This window comes from Xenopus laevis, chromosome 7S, assembly GCF_017654675.1.
Source record: "Xenopus laevis strain J_2021 chromosome 7S, Xenopus_laevis_v10.1, whole genome shotgun sequence".
Taxonomy (NCBI): Eukaryota; Metazoa; Chordata; class Amphibia; order Anura; family Pipidae; genus Xenopus; species Xenopus laevis.
In genome coordinates this window covers 68,491,836-68,517,661 of record NC_054384.1, presented here as the reverse complement: position 1 = coordinate 68,517,661, position 25,826 = coordinate 68,491,836, and the positions used below count along the sequence as shown (strand labels likewise).

Genomic DNA, 25,826 nt, shown 5'->3' with positions numbered 1-25,826 from the left:
TTTGGGGAAGATTTGTCAAACATTAGAATTTCAGCTTTTTTTGTGGCAAAAACAACACATTCCAATTTGACTTTTTAAACCTCTAATTTTCGAGAAATTTATCAAGCACACAAAGCTTGAAGAAAAAAAGTCACAGGAATTGTATTTTTAGATTTCAAGCTATTTTTCAATTTCAGTTTCTGAGATGAATTCAAAATTTGGCAAAATCATTAAAAATAAACTGTGATTTCAAGTGAGTTTTCAAGTTTCCAATCTTTTCTTAAATAAGGGCACATTTGAGGTTTTGAAAATTAAAATTTTGATAAATCTGCCCCATGTGTACTCATCCTAGCACACATTAAATAAATGTCCAACATTCCCTGTGCGTGACTCCAGTAAAAACCATATGCTACAATACAGGTATAGGATCCCTCTATCCAGAAAACCGTTTTCCAGAAGGCATAAAATTCTATATTTTATAAATGGATTTAAGTTTTTCTCTTTCATAATAAAACAGTTCCTTGTATTTGATGGTAATTAATTGGTAACTGTATGAAATCTATTTTGGTGGCAAATAATTCTATTAGGTCTATTTAGGGGCAGATTTATCAAGGGTCGAATTTCGAGTTCATTGGAGTTATTTAAAGCGGCAATTTTTCAAACTCGGTGAATGGGATCGACCCGCAAACTAGAATTGAATTTGATTCAAGTTTTTTCTCTGAAAAAACCCTTCAATGTCAGGAAGGCAGCAAACAACTCCAAATTGATCCCAAGATGTCCCCCATAGGCTAAAACAGCAATTTGGCAGGTTTAAGGTGGCAAATAGTAAAATTTGAGTTCTTAAAGGGCCAGTGTATGATACATTTAGAAAATCTAATTTTATAAAAAAAAAACCTGAATCGAATTTTAGCAATGCCCTAGTCGCATTTGACAGTTTTGTCCATAAAAAACTTGAAAATTCAAATTTTCACTTTGACCCTTGATAAATCTGCCCCTTAATGTATTAATTATTTTTAGCAGTCTTAAGGGATGGAGATCCAAGTTATGGAAAGATGTCTTTTCTGAAAAACCACGGTCACAAGCATCTGGATGATAGGTCACATACCTGCGTAAAGGACATATTGCTCATTCATCTACTACAATGGGATATGTTGCAAGTAGCAGTAGTAGTGACATGTAAATAACCATTTGCTTGTAAAATAACCTTTGTGTAAAACAGGCAGTGCTGGTGAACTTCCATAAGCTTTTCATGGCTGAAACTAAGGTTACAGAACTTTTGATAGCTAAAAACCATGTAATACTTGGCATATGGCTTCTACATACCTCAAACTAAATTCGACTAGTATGCACAGCAATAATTAAACTTGTAAGTGTGTAGTATTTGCTTGAGAGGGAACATTTCAACCTATATAAAACAATTAAACAATATTTGTTTAATATAGTTTATATAATTGGACACCCAGGTCCTTATAGAATCTATTTACCAATAGGGATTCAATATATTAATTGTATTTGAACATTTGAACCTCTCACAAAACCACTTGGTTGTTGTCAGATGTGGCATTTTGTAAATGCAATCTTCTCTGGAGAAGTCAAAGTGAAAATGTAAAAAAAATTGTGAATCTCCTTAGATTGTAGATAGACCGTAATACAAGTGTCTCTACAACGTGATTGACACTTCCCTGCATTAACGTTCTTGAGTTGTATGGAAATAGGCAAAAGTTAACTTACGGCAGAAGTTCTTGCTCCTCCATTGACCAACATCGACTGCAGCATTTTGGCAAGCCATGGCATAACGGCTGACTGAGTCACATAGCTCAGTCTGGTTTCCACCACTTTGGCACAAGCGGAAGAGGCATGTCCTGTAGTAAGCAGACACATTAACTACAGCGTGGCAGTCCAGAAAGGAACTATTAGTTGGGTCATTAATAATTCCACATTTGGACCTGGTCTTATAATACTTTAGTAGTTCAGAGTCATTATTACAAGCTTTCAGTAAATCCCCACATTCTCCATTGCAAATCTCATCAAAAGTTGTCCAGCTCTCTAGGAAAATGGCCACACTGTCTGTGCATTTCCCATTAGGGAAACAAAATTCATCATCTGGATTCCCATTAAAATAGCCACAGAGTCCTCCAGTGCAGTTATGATAAAAAGTTGAAAGAGTTACATGGATTAGACCTTGGTCTGAATACTGGATTTTAACATAGCTCTCAGACTCAATTACAGTCCCATTTCTGTTGCGGTAGATTTCAAGTTCCCCTGATGGCAGGTAATATGGGAGCTCAACTTCAAATCCATTGATCTGGAAAAAGTACAGGAAATAGGGTATAATATTTAGTTTGAGCACACATGTTTCATAGTTGCAAACATTTAAGATACTGTAGGCCAAAGCTACATCTATTCTTGGCAGATTTTAAATTTCACTAGCTGTTAAGTCTACTCTTGTGCACCTCCTTGTTGTGCACTGCAGCTCTTGACAATCTACAAAACACCTCAAAATGTGTACAAATAGAAATTTGTATGTAGCCCATGTAAATAATACATTATAATTTTGCATTTAACCAACAGAATGGAAGCATTTTAACTCTACACCATTAAGGCTACATTCAATTCATAAATTTTGTTTGCTAATTTGCACCAAACATAGAGGAATGCATTTGCTATATAAGGTTTTATCCTCTATGGCTATAGGGGTTGTGAATAAACTTTTGGGCCTGCATCTTGATGGATGTCCTCCACTTTTACTGGTTAGTTTGGTCCACCCTTTGTGATATCAGACCATAGCCTTCTGGTGAAGTAGGGTATATCAAATACCATATTTTATATTTAAAGTTATAAGAGCCACCATTGCAATACTTTTAGTTACACCACAATGTTTAACAAGAATGTTTAGTTTGTGAAGCAGAAACTCCAGAAGATTTTATGGTAGAAAACCTGCCCAAAAGTCCCCAATTCTAGTTTTATGGCATTAGCTTTATAACAGTATTTATGGATCAATTAGTAAAATTACTTGCCCTACTACACAGAAGAATTAGAAAATAGTCTTCCTGGTTTTTGTTTATTTTTAAACAGAATTTTAGACAGAATTTGCTTCTTTCTTACCACTAAAGGAGAACAATTGCAGGCACATTGTTGAAGGGTAAAGAGACTTACCTTAATTTCAGAATTACTGCCACCCCCAATCCTAATGTCTTGCTTGGCAACCTGTATCCTGAGAGGCCTCAGCCAGTTGGGACTGGAATCTGGTTTCTTTTTGCTGATGTCAATCTCTATAAACTCAGATTTTTCTGGGCATGTCTTCAACAATGTGTAGGAATAATCCATAGGGAAAGGAAAAGTTACTGAGTCAAAAGTATGTATCACTTGGTTCTGACTGACTAGGCACACACTCTCTCTTCTAGGGTAGCAGCCTTGGTATCCATTCTCTATTGAGCATATCTCCCCGTCACGGCAAGTGTTATTGAAGCAAGACACATCCCCACCATCTTCACACCAACACTGAACAGTGCAATCTGCACTGGTCCAGAAGGAATCTCCAACAATGTAGTATTTTCCATCCATTTCACAGCCACACTTGCTTACTGGGACACAGGCATCAGCACTGAGTACATAACCTTCATCACACTCACAACCCTCGGTGCAGGGGCTGCTGCAGTATAAGGGTGCTATGATATCAGCACAAGTAGCAGGACAACTGCTGGTACAAACAGAATAATGGCTGAATTCAGGGCACTGCACTGCTGAGGCTGGTAAAAGAAAGAATATTTAAAAAATGTAAATACAAATATTACATATTTTGAGTAATAAATAAGTAACATGTCATTAAAGTGATTTAAGAGCTAATATACATTTTTCTAATATGCTGTATATATTAATATGCAGTATAATACTGAAAACATTTATGGAGTTATATAATAAAAGGCACTAAGTTTGCCCATAGCAACTAATCATCGGGTAGCATTTACTGGTCACCTAAAAGCAAACATCTTGCTCTTGAATAAAATGAGTTCCTTTTATTAGATATTATCTTGTTCTGCAACCTCTGATGGAAGTCTATATAGTCATGTGAGTGCACTCCATACAAAGTTCTTTTCTTTTTTAACAAATCTTTTCATTTAAACAGTATTAACAATTTGACTTTGCAATAATTTATTCAACGGTTTAGTTAAATATTTTGTAGAAAAAATGGTTTGCGATTGCGAAATTTACTTACATACACTGAGAACGTTCGCAAAAGCAATTTGGTTGCAAACTTTGCAAGGAAGTTGTTGAGGTCTTTAATCAGTCAAAAATTGCTCAAACATGGTCTCAATTGCTCTAATGTTCTCAAGCATCTTTATGAATGTTTTTTGCACTAGTGAAACATATTACATTCCCCCTTTTGTGTCTTAAACACCCTCTGGCACAATGAAGAATTCATAAATGAATTCAATAATGGTGCTCTGTCCAGACCCTGATGTAGGAAAGCAGCCCTGAAATGTAAAACTTCCACTATCATGCTTTACAGTTGTTATCAGGTTCTTCTGGCAAAATGCTGTCTTTCATTTTCAACAATCATGTCCTGCTCTTTGCCTAATTGTTCATGATCCAACACCTCTCATGTAGATCTAATTTGTGCAGCCTATTTCTAAAGGATGCACTTTTACATCAGTGGTAGTGAGATCTACCTGTAGGTCCAGTGATGAAATTGTGGAGTTATTAGAGATTTATTTAAGAATTTAGTATTCTACTCTTGGGCGAAATTTAAGAGACAGCCTAGCTCCACTTTTAGATGATTGGACAGTGGAATGATTGATGTGTGATTGTTTGGTGATCTTTTTAAATCCTTCCCAGGCATTAATGAGTTTTGATTTAAAGGCCTCAGAGAGCTTTATCAAACTAAGCATGGTGATACCACACACTTTACTATCAAAGAGCAGCTAAACTAAATGCCTAATGATTAAATAAGACAGGTTTCTTCAAGATTCTAAAGATGTTCTAATCATTTGGACCTGACCTAGAGCTTAGTTAGATATGTTAGATATTTAAGATAGTACTAAATGTAGGTGTGTGTTTACTTTTCCCATATGCAAAATTCACACGTGGGTCACATTTATCTATCAATATTGTTAAAATGGCCATCCAATATCTGGATCTTAAAAGAGTAAAAAAATGCAATGGGGTGTACTTATTTTTATACACCACTCTAGGCTTTCCACAAATCAAGTCAGAAACTTCAAACACCACTTAACAAAATCCTAGCAAGGCAAAGGAAACATTTCAGCAGCAGTTTGAAACAAAGAAATGCGACAAAAATGGTTATACCATTTATAATTGAAAAATGCAAACTAATGCACAGAAATAAAGAGGAGATATTTTATATATTGTTGTTAAACTACTTCATTTATACAGTTTGGAAATTACTTTTCTGTGGGATCAAGGAGGTAAAAAGTAATTTGCCCTTATTGAAAAGAAAACAGAATTCCAACCTAGAAAATGCAGACCTATAAAGTTGGTGTAAACATAGATTTCTCAAGTTTATCAAAGTAGCAGATCTTAATCTTGAGTAGCCATATAATGCTGATTAACTTTGTCTATCTATATTGCAAAATATAGCTGCTACTACTAGGGTGTTTATTGGGCAGCAACAAAATTTTTTAATATAGTTCAATTTCCCTAATGTTCCCTGTTGGGGGAGGAAACCCTTCTGATAGAGAAGGTGTCCTCCCAAGCTTTCACTCTTTTTCCACCTTGAAATATGGGGCAAAGTGGCAGGGACCTAAAGATTTCCATTCCTGTTTCTGTTGCAATTCTCCATTTACATAACCATGCCACTAATCTAATTTACTGGGAATAAATTGCCATCATGACCGAAGAGGGCCAGGCCACACCCAAAAAAAAAGCATTTTTAACAAAATTTACATTAGTGAGGTGGCCAGTTTCCTGATTACAAGTAAATATTCAGAAAACCTGGCTAGCTGAATACAGTAACCAGTTAATACAGTGACTGGCCAAAGCAGGTTCTCCACATCCCTGAAGGAAAGTGGTTCAGCCACCACTGGATTGGTACATTTAAAGGATAATTCAGACCCAAAAATTTGGTGACCAAGTTGTAAAGTCAAATAGATAAATGTGTAGCTGTGATGATCACAGGCAGGTGATTTAAACATGTAAATGATCATATCACTTTTTGATATATATATATATATATATATATATATATATATATATATATATATATATATATATATATATATATATATATATATATATATATATATATATACAATATCAAAACAGGGGGGTTGTGGGAGCACTCTAAAGGCTTTAAAGTATATATATATAAGTATAATAAATTCTATTGCATATGTACCCAAAACAAGGGTTATTTTGTTACAAAGTTATGATCATAAAATTGATAAGCCACCATACCCAAGGAAAGTGGTTCAGCCACCACTGGATTGGTACATTTAAAGGATAATTCAGACCCAAAAATTTGGTGACCAAGTTGTAAAGTCAAATAGATAAATGTGTAGCTGTGATGATCACAGGCAGGTGATTTAAACATGTAAATGATCATATCACTTTTTGATATATATATATATATATATATATATATATATATATATATATATATATATATATATATATATATATATATACAATATCAAAACAGGGGGGTTGTGGGAGCACTCTAAAGGCTTTAAAGTATATATATATAAGTATAATAAATTCTATTGCATATGTACCCAAAACAAGGGTTATTTTGTTACAAAGTTATGATCATAAAATTGATAAGCCACCATACCCAAGGAAAGTGGTTCAGCCACCACTGGATTGGTACATTTAAAGGATAATTCAGACCCAAAAATTTGGTGACCAAGTTGTAAAGTCAAATAGATAAATGTGTAGCTGTGATGATCACAGGCAGGTGATTTAAACATGTAAATGATCATATCACTTTTTGATATATATATATATATATATATATATATATATATATATATATATATATATATATATATATATATATATATATAAATATATACAGTATATATATATACATATATATATATATTAAGAATATTTATTTTATTTCATTTGCCATTGACAGTAGAGCAAGAAAGAAACAAACAGAGGTTTAATTTTACTTGTACCTGTTTCACATTATATAATTCTTTGAAGATTTCATAGACATGTCTGTAAATGAATTTCTATATTGTAAAAATATTTGCAGATCAATATACACAAAAATGTGTTTAGTTTTCAAAGAAATAACCTATAAACCGTAATACATTTACAACCCAAATGTTATATTTGACAAGATGGCAAATACCAAATGTCTTTATATACAATTGTGAAGTTAGTAGTTATACAAAAAGGTCAACATGTAAGGCAAGCACTAATTATATATTATAATTAGTTTCTGTTTATAAAACCATTAACGCTAATAGTACATCTGTTAACCATACAGAGGACTTAAAGAAAAGAATAATTAATATTCAGGGATATGCTCCCCCAAAACACATTGATAAAATGACTGGTCTAAGAAGAAAAGTGTTTGCTTTTAGTGGTGCAGGGAAATAAACATCTCTGTTTAAAGGTTTACTTCCTAGGGTTCAATAAAGCTATAAACAAAGGACGAGAAACACAATTAGAATTTAGCAGTGGTTGATTTTAATCAACATACATTTTGTTATCTTAATCTGCTGTCAAGGGCAACGTAACATTAAAAATAAGGTACTCTTGATTAACTTAAATAATGAAAAGTGTTTATTTACTGTTTGTCCTGCAGAAGTGTGTGTGTTATTTTAAAGTTCCCCACCACTTAAATGGGGTGGAATTCCCTTTTGCTTAAACTAGTGCATCACTGATGGATATTTAAACAGAAGCTTTACGCACATTTCTCTTTGGTTTGCTGCTTGCCCCATGATAAGCAACAATATGGCCTTACAAAAGGTTAGGTTAACAATCAACATATAAATTATAAATAAATATCTCATAGCAGCAAATTATTGTTTGTTCTGATGTACTTCACAACCATATTATTCATTTGCCAGTAATGCATTATTAGACAAGAGGAAAGACTGAAGCCCATCTCACTGCATATTTAGTCATGGATCTTTGATAAGCAGAAGGGGGAACCCCAAATAGGATTTTGAATTCTGAGTAACCCATTTAAGTTGGATCAAATACTGAGCACTTAAATGATGATCAGTTATTCCAATAAGAAAATTCTAATAAAGTACTTAATTAACTGGCACTTTGCGCTATATTATCCATAATACTATATTATTATTAGACCTTAACAGCAATTTCTGTTATTAATGATTATTATTAGCTGTTATAGTAGATGTTTAGGATAAATGTACAAACAGACAATTTAAAAAAAACAAAAAAACCCTCAGAGGGCCCTAGGAAGAAATTTTACAGAATATGCAGAGAGGGGAATTTCACAACTATACACTAAAATGAATCATACAGGAGAACATGGATTTACTGCAAGAGAACTTCAGTATTTATTTATAATACTCCCCCCCTATCAGTTCATGTATGGATTACAAGGGTTTTATAAGTATAGTTTATTTTTCTGAGATTTCATTGAGTTGGAAATTTTACATGGATCGTGGGGTTGTTTTAGAAGGAACTGATCAAAAATCTGTAAAACAGTTCAGATATTCAGATTAGAAATTGCAGATGACGTGACTTACCACAGCTAGTCTGAGTCCTCCAGTCATTCACAGGAATTCCTAAAGCTTGGCACACAAGGGCATAAGCTTGGATTGATTGACAAAGACTGGTGCCATTGTCACCAGAGCCACAAAGATCATAAACACAACTATGAACAAATGCCGTAGGATCCACCACTGAGCCACATTCCCAGAGAGGACTTCCTGTCATATTTATAAACCCACAGTATTCCGAGGAAAAGAAAAGTGATTCTGTCGTTGCATCACATGAACTGCAGTTATCTAAACACCCTGGAGAGCATCTCCAGTCTGGGTGGTAAACTCTCCAACTCTCCCCTAAATCTACTACTGACACAGCCGGTCTCCCATCAGATCGAAGGGTGTCATCTGTCGGATTTTTGTTATAGTTCCCACACATTCCACAAGTAGAGTTAATGTAGGTTCCTGGTACTGATATAGAAGCATAATGTTGTCCATCGTACATCACCAGAAGGCCAAAGTCTGTTTCTACTGCAGTTGATAAGCCACTTTGATAAATTTTGATAGCACCATATTCTAGACTGACCGGGAGGGAAAATATCAAGTTGTTTACCTGTAATATTAATAGAAAAGTTTAAACTCTGAATATATACATTCAATTCAACAACAGATTATTTTGCAAATGCAATATTTAGGTATATATGCGGGTTGGGAGTTGTTACAATTTGCAGCAGAAATCAAACACTGTTAAAGGAATTGTTCAGTGTAAAAATAAAAACTGGGTAAATAGATAGGCTGGGCAAAATAAAAAATGTTTCTAATATAGTTAGTTAGCCAAAAATTAAATGTATAAAGGCTGGAGTGATTTGATGTATAACATATCAGTCTGAACACTACTTTTCAGCTCTCTTGGTTTACACTGACTGGTTGCCCTGGTTACCAGGCAGTATCCAATCAGAGACTTGAGGGGGGGCCACATGGGTCATATCTGTTGCTTTTGAATCTGAGCTGAATGCTGAGGGTCAATTACAAACTCACTGAACAGAAATGTACCATGTGGCCCCCCTTCAAGTCGCTGACTAACTCAGAGTTATAGAGCTGAAAAGCAGGAAGTTGAATTCTGGCTTTTTTATTAGACATCTGTTCACTCCAGCCTTTATATATTACATTTTTGGCTTAACTAACTATATTAGAAACATTTTTTATTTTGCCCAGCCTATCTATTTACCCAGTTTTTATTTTCACACTGAACTATTCCTTTAAAACAGTTGGTAAATCCCCAAGAGTTCTGTAATATCCATAGTGGGTTATTTTTATGTGAAAAGTATACAGTCCCTTTGAGTCGTGTATATTGGGCAGACAAATGAAAAGTAAATCATGGAATTGCAAATTGCTTTAGAACAGCTCATAGCTATAAAGTGATAGAATGAAAAAGATTTGGAATAATACCTTCAGGGAGAAATTGTATAGCAAGATAAATAAATTATTAGGATTGGGTTTAGTACTGTAAAAAAGGTATACTGATGCTATACTTTCTCCTTCTGAGTTAAAGTAATTATTGCAATTCATATGTTAAATCGCTAATCCGTTCTTTGGATTCAGAAACAGTCTTATTTCTCAAACACCAGTGGTTATATCTGTAGACTAACTTAGAGAATCACTTAAGATTCATGCCCTGCATTGTGTCTTTGGGATAATTGGTCGAGAGTGTTATGTTTCTAAGAGCATTTGGTGAATAAACAATATGATTTTTTAAGAAGAGTTCTTTGTCTGTTTCTGCTAAACCTCAACTAAAGGTTTTGTTAGAATTTAACCTACTTTTTCTGCTTCTCTTATATTTCTCCTCCCCAAATGAACCCTTAAGTTTCAGGGTGTAACCAAATCCCTCTTGGAAGAGATAATTACTGGACCTCTGCCAAACATGCTAATAGATACTAAATGGAGTTTTGCGATTGTACAGATAGGCTTTTAACTGACAAGTTCAGTATGTGAATCATTTATCTGATTTAAGAGCATAGTCTATAATATCATGATATAAAATATGTTCCCATGACCAGAAGCAAAAAGCAATGCATTGTATGCCCAAGATAAGTATAGTTTTAAATAATTATTTTCTGTAGATAATAGAGTAGTCAAATGATCCCTAAGTAAAATAATACCAAAATGTTAATATTGCATGGGCATTGCTTCCAGCACCATGTAGTTCTGGAAAGTTTCTCTGTCTTTCTATCCCAGATTTTGCTATATTATAGCTAGGAACCACTGATTAATGGTTATTTTGCCAACATAAATGATATACCATACATTATATAAGTTGCCTAGCATCACAGCAGCTACTCCTGTATGCCTTCTTTAATGTCCAGTCATCATCTGTTGATGCTTACCTTTACTTTCCCAAAACTGTTCTTTGGAATTACAATATTGTATGAATAGACCTCCAGAGAAATGTCTTTCAGCCATGAAACTGACGAGCCTCCACGGTTCTCATTTTTGGCTTCCACACTAAAGAATGGGAGGCGATTGCCAGGCCAGCAGTGCCTAGCTAGGAGGTAAGAACATGAGCCCTGAAAATGGAACAAGAGTCCATCAAATGTGTGGTAGTGAGGATCTCCAAAGACCACACAAGTACTGCTCTCTACAGGGAGACACTGGAAGAATTTATCCTTGGGTTCACAGACTTCATATGGGCCACAGACTGACTCTTGACAGGTAATCTCATTATTAATATCCAAACATCGGCATCGTACGGAGCAGTTTGCACTTTCCCAGAACAGTTCTCCTTGACGCAGGAAGTTCCCTGATCACAAAATAAGACAATTTGTTTTATCAATACTAAAGCTGTAATCTTTATATGAAAAAGGCAAAAGTGCTAGAGTATGTCTACCTAAAGGAAAAAAAGTTTAATGATAAATTGATTTGCAAATGCTACTTTCTGTGTCTCACTATTCACTACTCACTATTCCTATTTGTGACATTAAAACACTGGTAGTCGGCATTGCCTTCAATACCCACAATGCTTTGTATGTTCTGTGATTAACAGACCTAAAAAGGAGAAGACTAGAAGAATTGTGTAAGGCATAGTGGGTAGTGATGGGCGAATTTATTCGCCAGGCGCGAATTTGCGGCGAATTTGCGGCGAATTTGCGCGTTTCGCTGCCAGCGAATAAATTCGCGAAACGCCCGCGAATATTCGCGGCAAAAATTTGCCAAAAACGGGCGCCGGCATCAAAAACGAGACGCCGTCGCCGTTTGCGAATTTTTCGCCGTTTCGCGAATTCCGCTCGAAATTCGCGAATTTTTCGGCGAAGCGAAACGGCGCAAATTCGCCCATCACTAATAGTGGGATTTTCAAGAAGACAGCTGATTTCTAAAAAAAATGCTGTTTCTGTATTCAGGCAAACTGAAATGGCAAATGACAAACAGAAACTGCTTTTAAATGCAGTTTTAATTTACAATCACATCTAAAATTATTGTTGACATTTTTAATAAATATATTGGAAAATTTCTTAGAGTTCCATTTTCTTTCATTGGGGACATGGTCCTAATGCCAGAAAGCTTAGACTTAGTCATTATTTCTTTATTCCCTGAATATAAATGGTACACTGTACGTGTGTGGACCTGTAGAAAATATCCTTAGCCAATTATAATTACTTAAAAGTCCTATAGGCATCTAGCGTTCTATGCCTTCTTGCTGGGAACAGTTAATCACTCTAGTAACAATAGACCTACAGTGCATATCCAATTGACTCTGTAGTAACTTCGTAGTGTCAGCACATCTTAATTTTTCCTTGTGGCTTACCCAATAGAGGCTAAGACACCTCATCATATCACCATGATATATGGAAAACAGATGTCAAATTGTTTGTATTCTAAATCATGTTTATTGCCCATACACATTGTTTGTTTTAAACAGGAATATTTTAAAACAGAACCAGGATATGAGATTATTTCAGGGCTGCATTGTGGCATTTGTATATGCAGAAAATCACAATTAAGCACCCTGGTGGTTTCTGATCACTGAACTGTTAGTTTTATTATTCCCAGAATCATACTAAATACATTCTAGTATCCAAGCATCATTTTTGGCACAATACTAATTATTTCAACTTCTATTTAAAACATACTACTGCTCCTTTATATATCATATATGTTGCATGACTGAGATTTTGTGTGCAGTACTCCTTCTTACCCAATGTATTAACTACAACCCCTATCTCCCAAAGAGTTAATTTTTTTAAAAAAATGCAATTGCTACTGTATATAAAATGATCATAGCATGAAAGCATATAAAATACTTTAAATTGATTGAAAATAGCAATGGAAGGGCTTACTTTTGATGAAGCACTCATCATTCATTGTGCAGCAGTAGCAAGCACGAATGGAATATGTGATATGTGATGATACTGACACTTTCCTGTCAATAATAAGAATCCACATCAGCCCATCGTGAGTGACAGTTCTAACTTTCCTGTGAGCTTCACAGTTCAATGTGTAAGGAGTATAAAAATTCATCTTAGATGTTAAGTTGTGGGTAATTAGAGATGCTGATCTGCTCTATCATTGAAAAAAAGTCACTATAATTTTAAGTGAAATATAAAAAGTTAAATATTTTAAAATACCAAAACATAAGGACAGAGATAGCAATAAGTGCCTGTATATAAATAACAAAGTATAGCAAAATTGGGATGCTCTTTACAAATGAACAAGGTTTTTAGGAAATTTTTTATTAACTATGATTAGCAAGAAACAAAGAGGGGCCTTGATAATGATAAAAATTTAGCTCAAGTGAAGGAATAGAGGAAAAAAACTTCGAATTTTGAATGTTTTTTTTGGCTACTTCGACCATCGAAGGGGCTACTTCGACCTTCGACTTCGAATCGAACGATTCGAACTAAAAATCGTTCGACTATTCGACCATTCAATAGTCTAAGTACTGTCTCTTTAAGAAAAAACTTCGACCCCCTAGTTCGCCACCTAAAAGCTACCAAAGTCAATGGTAGCCTATGGGGAAGATCCCCATAGGCTTCCTAAGCATTTTTTGGTCAAACAAAAATCGTTCGATCGATGGATTAAAACGATTTTTCTTTCGATTGTTCGATCGAACGAATATCGTTTAACTTCAACAGTCGAATATCGAGGGTTAATTAACCCTCGATATTTGACCTTAAGTAAATTTGCCCCTATAAGTGTGTAAGATAAAAACGTTAAATATAGGATGTCTGTTCCAATAATTATTTCATTATATTTTTGACACTGAACTTCACTTTCAGGAAATTTCAATGCTTTACTATAAAGGACTCAATCCCATGGTGTAAATATGTTCCTTGCTGCATTTACATTGAGCTGACACTGCCTTGTCTACGTAGAAAGTTTTCAATACCTTTAAAGCTGCAGCCATTAGCTGGGTCAATCTCTTTTCCATCTATCCTATAAAGCCATCGCCCAGGGAGGTTCACATTTGTAGTGTCTTCAATGTTCACAATTTCAGGAGAACGGGAGCCAGGGAGACTGAAGAAATTTGTTCCATTTCCACCATTAAATCCAGCCTACAAAAGGGAAATTTTAAAAAATCCTTGCTAATTTCATTAATATTTTACATATGGATATCAAGATAACTTTAACTTTGAACACTGGCCCTTAGAAATCATCGTTGAATCCATAGTACTAATACTCTATTCATAGTAACATAATAAGTTAGGTTGAAAAGAGACACGTCCAGCAAGTTCAGCCTTTTAAGTCTATATACTGTATATATAACCTGCCTAACTGCTAGCTGATTCATTATTGTGACTCAAATAACCTACCTAATTGCGTTGAGGTTCATTTTTCAAAGTTGAATTTTATTGGTTTTAGAAGTTTTTGAAACCAAGATTAAACTAAAATTACAAATGCCATGAAAGTTATTAAAAGATCTGAAAATACAAAGTACAAATAAAGAAACAAAAACGATGGATAATGTGCTAACCGTATGAAAACCTCTAAAAATATTTGTTTTTCAGCAATTACAAGAGAAAAAAAAACCTCTAAAAGTCCAAAACTGATTTAAAATGGTCCAGTAAGATCAGGGCAGCTCCCACTGACTTCTATAGGACCTCAAGAACTTTTACCAAGTGCATTTTTTTATTACAGTTTTTCAAGTTTTTTACACTTAATAATTCTCACATTTTAAAGAAATTTTACAGAAAAAACACTAATTTGTGAAAAATCAGAATATTAGCAAATCGACCCCTAAGTCATTTTTTTGTAAACCTTTGTCAAAGAGATCAGACTTAATTGACCAATGGAATTTGGGAGGAGAATTTGAAGGGAAAATTGGGACTTATGTATTTTGGAATATATTACATTGTTGGCTTCCATGGTCAAGGCAGAATCTATGAGTTATTATTACAGCATAGCGTACAAAGCATCTTTTGCCAGGAAGGTCAAAGTATCCAAAATAGATGAATTTTGCATTAAAACAAATGCAATATAGGTATGGGACCTGTTATCTGGAAACCAGTTATCCAGAATGCCCAAAGTACGGAATGTCTCCCATGGACTCAAACTATCCAAATTTTTTCTCCATATAATAAAACAGTGCCTTGCACTTGATCCCAACTAAGATATAATTAATCCTTACTGGAAGGACATGGTTTTATAGAAGACGTAAGGTATGCAGATCCAAATTACGGAAAGATCTGGTATAATGAAAACCCCAGGTCCTGAGCATTCTGGATAAAAGGTCCCATACCTGTACAAGTCAAACTGGAGCTTAATCATCCAGAAAAGCTCTTTTTATGCTTTTTGCTTTATTTTCCATTAAGTAATGATTTATTACAGGTAAATGGTACTGGTTATGTTAAAAAAATACCATTAGGAATAAAATACATAAAAACAATTATTTTAAAACCCTTATGAAAAGAATATTGTTTATTTTATTTTTTTTGTAATAGTCTGTAAAGTATTCCCCATTAAATATCTATACTATAGTAATTATGGCCTTTATCACAGGCATATTTATTAGGAACTCAGATCATTTAGTCTCAAGCAATGTAAAAATGAATGTTCTATGAAGCTGTAAACAGAATTTGTCTGTAGAAGAATATATAAATAAAATAATTGTTATCATTAAATATGAAAAAATATTTCAACACCATCTCTGAGGTATTGTAACACCAATTCATATGAAAATTGGGAAAAAAAACAGTCCATATGACAATTGGATTTTGAGTTTTCCACTATTGCAAATGTAATGTCTAACCTGAGCCATCACGCCACCAAGACCAGTGAGAGGATCCCCTCCACTTGCTGTCCCTGTGGTCCAAGTGATTTCTGCATAGTTAAACATGGCAAAGCTGGATGCCCCGTCTGAAATCAGCAGAGTTTGAAATGTATTCACCTGAAAAAGTAATCAGAGTAGTTTGAAAGCACCATATCTGCCTCTTCCTTATCATCTCTGGAAGACTGACAGGTTTATTAGGACTTGGCAAGATGATACGATAGGATTCACATTAACAAAATCTGTGATATAGAAACCAACAGAGATAGGGACAAAAGTCACACAAAGAATGCTATAGTAATTTGTTTCATTTAACAATAAGTGTCATGGTGACATATTAAGAGGCCTTTCCTAATTGCTCTTATTTTTTCAATGAAAAATGATTAAGCTAAGTTATTCATGAACTTCGTGTTATTACACAGACAAATCTCAGTGATTCTGATGATTTACCTCCTTAAACTAATTTCTCCTCTATTCAAATTTGTATTTACAGGTACTTAAGGTCACATTTATTAGAATGTAGAGTAAACATTTTTCAGAAATTCTCCAAATTGTTTTAAAATGTATTTTTTTTGATCATTTATTCTTTGCCATTTTATAAAATGAAAAAGGTCAAATTTGTGTTGACCATTTTATAAATATGCCCCATAATTTGTTTGCCAAACCTCAGGCATCTCTGTAATAAGTGGTAAATATTCCAGCAGATTCCCCTTGTAAAGTAAAATCCCTTGCACACTGTATATGTGCATGAATCTATCCACTCCTCCAAAATGTGCTGCGGTGCAGGTAGTAAATTAGTGTGGATAAGATGAATATTATGCTTACACAGTACAATACTATAATGCATATTTGAATGGTATGGCAGTTCCTTACATTCATAAGGAAATAAAACCATTTCACATCAATTTAATTAAATATAGGGAATGCTAGGTTATTCATGTCCCAGCAGATTTTAGGTTTTCCAACATGTTGGCCATTGCTTGAGGAAGACATGATCATACCTTGCATTTAAAATTCTGTTCAATCAGCCAATAAAGATCCTCATTTAATTTAAATTCTTAATATTAGAAGCCCAACCAAAGAAAAAACATTAGCATAATAAGATGTTGGAAATCTTGGCAACTCCAGCTCTCAAGTGCCACAGTGAGTGACATATTTTGAAGCTGAATATACTCAAGAATAGCATAAACTTAAAGGAAAACTAAACCCCCAAAATGAACACTTAAGCAACAGATAGTTTATATCAAATTGAATGACATATTAAAGAATCTTACCAAACTGGAATATATATTTACATAACTATTGCCCTTTTACATCTCTTGCCTTGAACCACCATTTCGTGACTCTATCTGTGCTGCCTCAGAGATCACCTGACCAGAAATACTACAACACTAACTGTAACAGGAAGAAGTGAGGAAGCAAAAGGCAGAACTCTGTCTGTTAATTGGCTCATGTGACCTTACATGTGGTTTGTATGTGTGCACAGTGAATCTTACGATCTCAGGGGGCGGCCCTTATTTTTTAAAATGGCAATTTTCTATTTATGATTACCTAATGGCACATACTACTAAAAAAGTATATTATTATCATAATGGTTCATTTACATGAAGCAGGGTTTTACACATGAGCTGATTTACTCAGTATCTTTTAATAGAGACCTACATTGTTTGGGGGTATAGTTTTCCTTTAATGCACTTATACAAAGCCATAACTATACTTTTATGTGTGCAGCTGTTGCAGTATTTTGATGCAATAAGCAAAGTCAATAACCAAAAGCAATGTAAGTGTACTGGGAGCAGAAATTATGCTTTATCTTAATTAGATTTTTACTCCTGCTCACAAAAGGATTATTCAGCAATCATTAGGCAAATACAACATTGCAAAACACATTTATAAATCAGTCTTAAGATTATTCCTCTGCCTGCAAAAACCCCAACACAAATACTGATTTACTACTCAGAGGAGGGGATGGTTCCTTATGTCATCCCACCATCAATGATTTATTTTTGGAATCAATAATGTTACCTAAAGAAAGCAATGTAATTCCAACATGATTTAGGAAATTGTCAACAAAATCAACCACAGTTTATGCATTAAATAGTTCTCCTCCAGTTTATCACACAAATTGATTAATCCATAGATTATTCTCTGTATTTTTAGAGGTATTAATTCTTAAATAAATATATGATAATATATAATTAACTAGACATTAAGCCCGTTAAATTAACGGGCGCTAGAACATATGTAGTCAAACATTTATAAAAACAGAATTGTTCTAGTCTAAAAAAAATTCACCAGAGACGGTCCGTGGGGCACATGCGCAGTAGCGCAATCCCACGGACACAGGGACTGGACGCAGAGACACTTCAACTTTATAATATAGGCCGCCTAGACGGTCCGTGGGGCACATCCGCAGTAGCGCAATCCCACGGACACAGCGACTGGACGCAGAGACACTTCAACTTTATTATATAGGATAACATGGGGATGTTAAGGTAGTACACAGCACGGGTATGAGAGGTTTGTCAAACATTCCATAGTGTATGAGGCAGGCCCCAGTAGCACAGTCTAGTTATTATCCATTCTGCACATTGTGCATGACTGCCAGTGTATGTCTCACATGGGATGTTACTATGCAAAGCTGCATTTCGGATTGACCACATTCGCTTCATTTACTGGCACTGAACAATGAAAGTGATTCGGACTGATAGAGTACGTCTCTATATAGCATTTATCGCTCCACCTTGTAGCGCTCTCCGGACACGGACCTCCTGTCTATCTCTCAGTAGCTTCAGTTCACAAAGCCCAGCCACACTTGACCGCAGTAAATGTCAGAATCGCCATCGGTCACCAGCGCCTCCGGAGCTTAGCATGTCACTAATCGGCCGGCTAAGCGCTGATTGAAAACCCGCAATCTGAGCACAGGGCCCGGAGCAAAAAGAACACCAACAGTGGCGTAACTAGATATTACTGGGCCCCACAGCAAATTATTTTTCAGGCCCCCAAAATTTTTAGCAGTTGACTTGTTTTACCAATATTTATTGAAACTGTATATGAATTAGGGCCTCGTGGGGCCCCTATACCTCCTGGGCCCCCCAGCAGGCGCAGGGTCTGCTTCCTCTATAGTTACGCCCCTGAACACCAATCACAGCTCTCGAAAGCCGCGTGCGCCTGCCTCTCGACCAATCACATGCTGAAAACCACGCCCCTTGCAGAAAAGAAGCCTAGAAACCCCGCCCTGTAACTAACGGAAAGCTTTTCAGAAGCTGCACGAGTCTGCCTCGCGGCCAATAGACATGTGGCTCATCTGCATGACTGTGCGCCACAGCCAATCAAGATACGTCTAATCTGCATCCCACACATGCGCAGTAGCGCAATCCCACAGACACAGGGACTGGACGCAGAGACACTTCAACTTTATTATAATTAATTGTTCCCTACATTCTAGTTTGTATCCACAATGTGCATCGCAAAGTTTTTTCATGGTATCACAAGGACTCATCTATTCTACCAATTTAATGAATTTTCATGTGTTAATGTGCATTAGAAATTTACACCTTCTCTTTGAAGCAATCTAAAATTAGTTCCAGGTCTAGGAACCCACAGCATCCAATCACATGCCTGCTATCTAATAGCAGACCAATAAAGACTACCTGCTGATTAGATGCCAGAGACTACTTGATTTGGAGAAAACTTTGCTGCTGTTATCATGTTTCTCTTTTATGAATGTGACAATGTAAACCCATACAATTTTGATATGTTATATATATTAAGTATAAAATAGGAAACATAAGACTAAGAAAATAAACCATACAAAAATGTATTTACCGGCGTTGTGCTGCTTCCACCATAAAAGGTTACCTCATCCCAAGTGACTGAAAACACCCAGGTGGCTGTGAAATATGGAAGGTTCCTATAGTGCCTCCTGATATCCTTGGATACCTTCTTCAGCATTGCAGGGTCTGTAGTTTCTTTGTAGTAGATCTCCCCACGGATCCCATTGTGGACATCAGCCCAAAAAGGTGCAATAAAGGCTCTTCCATCTGCTAACGGAAATGCCTCTGGAGTGAACTGGCTAAGAAGAACATTGAATGAAATCACACCATTGTTGTTAACCTGTAAATAGCAAGCAATAAGATAGAACACGTTACTTTTTTGGATGAGTGCAGAGAGTAGTACATAGTACACTAACTAATATAAAATCTGTCATTGATTGCTATGTTGCATATGTTTCTAAACATTTCAGACAGGACATAAGTTCCTACTACTAATAAAGGGCTACTGTCTTTATTGATGCTTGTTCTGTCTCTATCATAAACAGATGCTAGGTAAAAGATTTTGGGACGAGCAAACGATGCTATCAGCCTTTTTCAACAATGATTTGTTTTTTTAATACTCATGTAGCTGTAAAAACTATCATTTGTGCCTTAAGCTACTAAAAATGCCTTACCCTTTAAAAAAAGGGATTGTTTGTCCATATATTGCCATATATTAAAGCTGGCCAACTATGTCAAAGTCATTACCAGTGTGGCGAGTTCCTACACTCAACTTGTATCTGATTCATTAACAATTCAAAAAAAACTTCTATACATTTTATAATTGGACTAAGTTTTACCCACACATCACGAATGCAAATAGTGTTTTCTGAAGTGTATACACAAATGTGAGGTATGAAATAGTAAAAAATAAATACACGTGTTCTAACACACAGTTGGAATGAGGTCCCTGGCCCAAAGGGCTTACAATCTTTAAGGGACTTCTACATAGAAGAGGTACAGTGTATCGACTGGTTGGTCTGCCAGACAACCTGCAAGCTGAAATTGCACAGACAAAGTTGAGGTGGTAGTCTTTTCATGTCTTAAGGACATCAATATTTTTATAGATTTATACTTTTAAAGTTAATGTATTGCTATATTAACTTATTTTTCAACAAATTATGTACAGTTCAAACCTGCCTATGTAAAGCTAGTCCGAAGAAAAGCAATACTTTTCTGTATTTTATATAAAATAGTCATACTTATAAACTCCAGCCTTCTGTAATACTTCTAGGTGAAGTCATATATTTTACCATATTTTAATAATAGTTTTCATGCCAGTGCATGGATTTAGGCACATGTGCTACACATTCACTGCTCCAGAACTACAACTTGCAAAACTTGTGGGAAGTGATGGAGTAGACATGCTGGGAATAATAATTTTGGAGTGGCAAAAGATGACTATCCCTAGGACAGAGCAGGAAGTGAAGTCTACAAATACAACTGGCTTCCTGTTGATACTTCCCATTGCCTTTCTGTTTACCTTCCTTAAAAAGCTGGTAAGTGCGATACAGAATATTTCTCTTTAGCTTTCCAGTAAATGAGGAAATGGAAAAGCAATATTTATATTATCATAAGCTTCAAGCAAATTCGCCTTATATTATAATTGACTGGTTATAAACAGAAGTAGCTGGAATAGCTGTTCTATTGCCATAATACTAAAGATTGACAAGCATCATATATCATACAATTTCAGTGAAAACAGATAATGCTACCCTGAGATTTGAAAAGTCTGCATTCCTGATATTGTATTTTGTGCTGTAAAATCAAAGATAGTTTCCAGGGTCATGAAAGCAAACATCACTATTATGTTGATGGATGAATTTAAACCACTCTGCACATTCTAGAAACAATGAAAACCCCCATAGATATCGTACTCTGGTACATGAATCAGAGTATCACCTGAATGTACAATACTGCATTTATTGTATAGTAGTTGCACACTATTTTATTGCTGAAGTAGACTGACCATAACCTGTAACTCAATATCTAATATAATATTGCATCATAAATGTGCATTGAAATATTAGATATTATGTTACAGACTACAGTTATACTACTTGATATCTAATATATTGCTGAATCTTAAAAGAAAATGATAACCCCAAAATGAATACTTAAGCAACAGATAGTTTACATCATATTAATTGGAATATTAAAGAACCTCACCAAACTGGAATATATATTAAAATAAATAGAAAATATTGCCCTTTTACATCATTTCTCTTGAACCTCCATTTTATGATATTCAAATTCGAAATCCGACCCTTGATAAATATGCCCCTTAATGTATGATTCATCTTAATAAAACAGAAATAATTATATACAGAAAAACAATGATCCCACATATGAACTCATAGTACAATCTCCATTGGGTAATGCCCAGTGGCAAGGGCATCAAAAACTGCCATTTTTCAAACATACCCACTGTGTAGATTAATGTATAAAGAGAACCATGAATTCATCAAAGATTGTAAGCTCTTTTTAGGATAGGGATCTCTTTCTAATTGTGTAAGCAAATTCTAGCACATATACAGTATATGTATTCTCATTGTTGGAAATGTAGTATGATTTGCTGTAATCATTATGTGAATGTAAAGAATTGAGGCAGTCCTCATACATGTTTTAGTCTATCAATTGGACAGCCTTGACAAATAATATTTGTTACTCACATAAAGTGCTCTGTATGGAACCCCAAAGAATATAAAAGGTATGGAGAGTTTAATTTCTGCTGAGCTCCCATCATCCACCTTAGGAGTTTTGGTATCATTTTGCCAGAAGGGATATAATATTTCTTTTGACTGTGCTGTAGGAATAAACAGAACAATATCATCAATTATCTCTATTCGATATCTAACATCAGTAACACACTATTTTTTGTCTTAAGATACAAACCTTGTAGCAAAATGAATGCAGACCAGAGTCCCAGTAGAAATGGACAATACATTCTGGAACAAACAAGTGTTACAGTTATCAACATACCAAATGAATCTTGCTTAAAGATATAATATGGCTGCAATTAGAATTACAGTAGTAGAATTAGTAGAATTACAAAGTATCATAGTATGTAAACTACGATGATAATGATTTTATCAACATGTTATTATTATTAACGTATTTATATAGCGCCAACATATGGATTTTAGAAGCAATTTAATGTTAATATATACAGTCTGGTTGCCTTTTCCCTCAATTTAATATACTGGCAGAGGTGTATCATAAAAAGGCTTCCTGAAAAAGCAACATATACTAAGTTTGAATATCTATGGTATATGTAAATCTGTAAAACTCATACTATGTTCTTGTATATAAGAGGCCTTATTTTACACTGTGCTTTTAAATGATTTAAGGCATGTCACAAACTAGCTGTGAATAGTATGACAAACCATAGTTGTGGGATTGGGAATGGAGTAAGTCAACAGAAGAGAAGATAAGCCCTAGAATGGAGATTAGTCTTTTAGCAGGCTAGGAAATAGTTAAACTGTTTATTGTGGGGGCAATTAATGTAGAAATGGGACTATATCTAATTAATTAATTAGATATTAGATATTTAATGTTCAAATTTGTCATAGTTGTTTTCTAAAAGGCCTGAAGCAAAAAAAAAAAAACTACAATTCACAGCAGTCAGTTCAGTGCCGACTAAAGAAGAAGAAATTGCAGTAACGCTCACATATCCATAGGTAAAAACATTCATATAAGATACAGTACTGTGAGCCAACTTGAGATGCATGTGGCTAATTGATCACTACCCTTTGTGCCCTGGCATATTAGCTTACAGTCTCGCAGTCAAGAAACAGGGAGTGACGTGTAATATTGCTTCATGAAACCTGCTAAAATATACAGTAGCATAATGCAACGTCATTAACCTCAAGTTATAGTAAAATATATATATACTGTATATCTATATACATGTCTATCTTTAAGCATATCCCATCCAATGTCAGAGCAGTGATTAGGTGCCCTGATTAATGCTTTTAGCTTTCTAGTTCTAGTTAGAAATCTCTTTAAAGTCTTTCTTTGAGCTTATCAAAGCAAACAGATCTCTTCTACAGTCAAACTCAGTTCCCAAATTCCATAGCACACATATCGTAGAGGACTTTGTTTTAAAAGATGTGAAGATGTCTAATCTTTAAAACTATTAGTTACATAATCTTGTGAGACTGACTTTATCTGGAATTCAAAAGATGCTTCAGTAAACCACAGCATATTAAACTGTTAATTCACCTTTGAATTCACTTTTTATATGATGCAGACCTTGATATTTAGAGACAGTTGCAAATGCTCCTATTATTTCTTTTCAAATATTTAGCATTTTGCCAGCAGCTCTCCATTTTGGAATTTCAGCAGCTTTCTGGTTGCCAAGTTCCAATTAACCCAGCAACCAAGTCTTTTAAATAAGATTGGAATTTGAATAGTAATGGGGCCTTCATAGAAATATAAATAATGAGAAGAAATAATTACATGAAAGCCCCACTGAGCAATAGTTTTTTTGGTTACAGTGCTCAGTGACTGGAAAAGGCAGATGAAAAGATGTAGAAGTAGGAACATTATTTAAAAAACATATTCAAAATTAAAAAAAGTAGACTGATTAAAGCATTCTGTAACATACTAAAATTAGTAACATTCTAAATTTAAAGATGAGCTTCCCCTTTAATTTTGCATTTGCATGAGAATATACAGGGTTCTAGGAATTTACATAAATATCCCTAATACAAACTACATTTATTACATCCATAATACATATCTTAAAGTCCAACCTGATGATACAAAGATGCCTATTCTTTCTGCATCTTCCACTGTCTTCAAATCGGATGTGTGATACCTACTCTTTGATAGAACCATCCACAGATTATTACATTCACTCATTAAATCACATTTAGCCTGGTCTCATCTTCATATAGGAAGAGAATATAGTGACCAGAAGCTATAATATTACCCCCTTAACAAACCAGGTAGCTGAATAAAATTGGGGCTGATATAATATGTGTGCCACATTGCACAAGTGTAGTCGCCAGTAGCAACATATAAAACAAATCCATACAATGTTTTTTTCTGAAGCCATTGATCTGAATTAGGCTTCATTTCTTAGATAATATAATCTCAGCAGGTAACACATGTGACATGTACATACAATCATTCTTGTCAATATCAAGTTTTGGGTCTGTATTAATATTCATGAAATCCACATGCTATATTTCCTATTGCTTCTTTTCCTAAGCACATTAAAACACATTAAACACTTTCAGCGGAATGCAAAAGTCATTGTGGAAAATTTAGTTATTTGCTGCCTTATGTCTTGCAAATGCAGTGACCAGCTGCAAAACACTAAATAAAGTCAGAACACTGAGCATATCGGTGTTTCTTTAGCTTTGTATTTAACAAGAGATGTTAAAAAAAACTAATATATAAATGCATTGCAAAAATTGTACATATATATATATATATTAAAAAAATGTTTAAATATTAGAAAAGTTTCAATATTAGGAAGTTACAGACCTGGTCAAGAAGAGAATTCTGTTAGAAACCAAACTGTAAAATAAAGAAGTGTTGCGTTCTCCTCCTTTCTACTGTGACTAGTTTGGAAAAATACATATAATTCCACTGGTCCTCTCCCCAAATTGAAGCCTTAGGTTCGTCTGATGTTATGCGAGGAGGAATCTGAGTGAAGAGCCAGAGAACGGTTTATACCTATTGATTAGGTTAATGTAACAATCCATGGGTTTTTTGGGCTGTGAAATTCGAGTGAGACTGTTTCCCTGAAATCTTACCTCCCTTAAAAAAAAGAATTCAGATGAAAATGTCAACTCCTTGGACTGGGCTCTTACTCTTTCTGACCAGAAATACTTTCAACTAAAGAACACAAAAGAGAAAACCCCTTTCACCTTTCTCTAAAAAAATACTTTACCTATTAAATTACCAAATTAGCATCAGTTTAAAACACTAAACAAAGGAAGTTGACTTTGCATTTAAATTAGGAAGTCAACTTTGCATAGAAGTCTTTTTGTTCAAGAACAATTTAGCAAATTGATTGTTATCTATTTTTTTCCCCTCTTTGTTAATAAAAAGGAAAGTATAGAACCTTTGAAATAGACCGTTCAGTTCCTTCGATATGCTTAATAGCTC

At 34.7% G+C, this 25,826-nt stretch overlaps 1 protein-coding gene across 1 annotated transcript in view; it reads right to left on the bottom strand.

Moving 5' to 3' along the window:
- The window catches only part of tecta.1.S (tectorin alpha, gene 1 S homeolog), a 61,028-nt gene extending 38,378 nt beyond the window's left edge, over window positions 1-22,650 (bottom strand). Inside the window, exons 1-9 of the mRNA XM_018227796.2 lie at window positions 22,599-22,650; window positions 22,376-22,509; window positions 19,717-20,004; window positions 15,871-16,008; window positions 14,011-14,176; window positions 11,015-11,427; window positions 8,673-9,243; window positions 3,136-3,728; window positions 1,711-2,284 (exon numbers count right to left, since the gene is read on the bottom strand). Coding sequence (XP_018083285.1) covers window positions 1,711-2,284; window positions 3,136-3,728; window positions 8,673-9,243; window positions 11,015-11,427; window positions 14,011-14,176; window positions 15,871-16,008; window positions 19,717-20,004; window positions 22,376-22,509; window positions 22,599-22,650 — 2,929 coding nt within the window. The remainder of the gene's footprint in view (window positions 1-1,710; window positions 2,285-3,135; window positions 3,729-8,672; window positions 9,244-11,014; window positions 11,428-14,010; window positions 14,177-15,870; window positions 16,009-19,716; window positions 20,005-22,375; window positions 22,510-22,598) is intronic.
- Window positions 22,651-25,826: the final 3,176 nt, after the last annotated feature.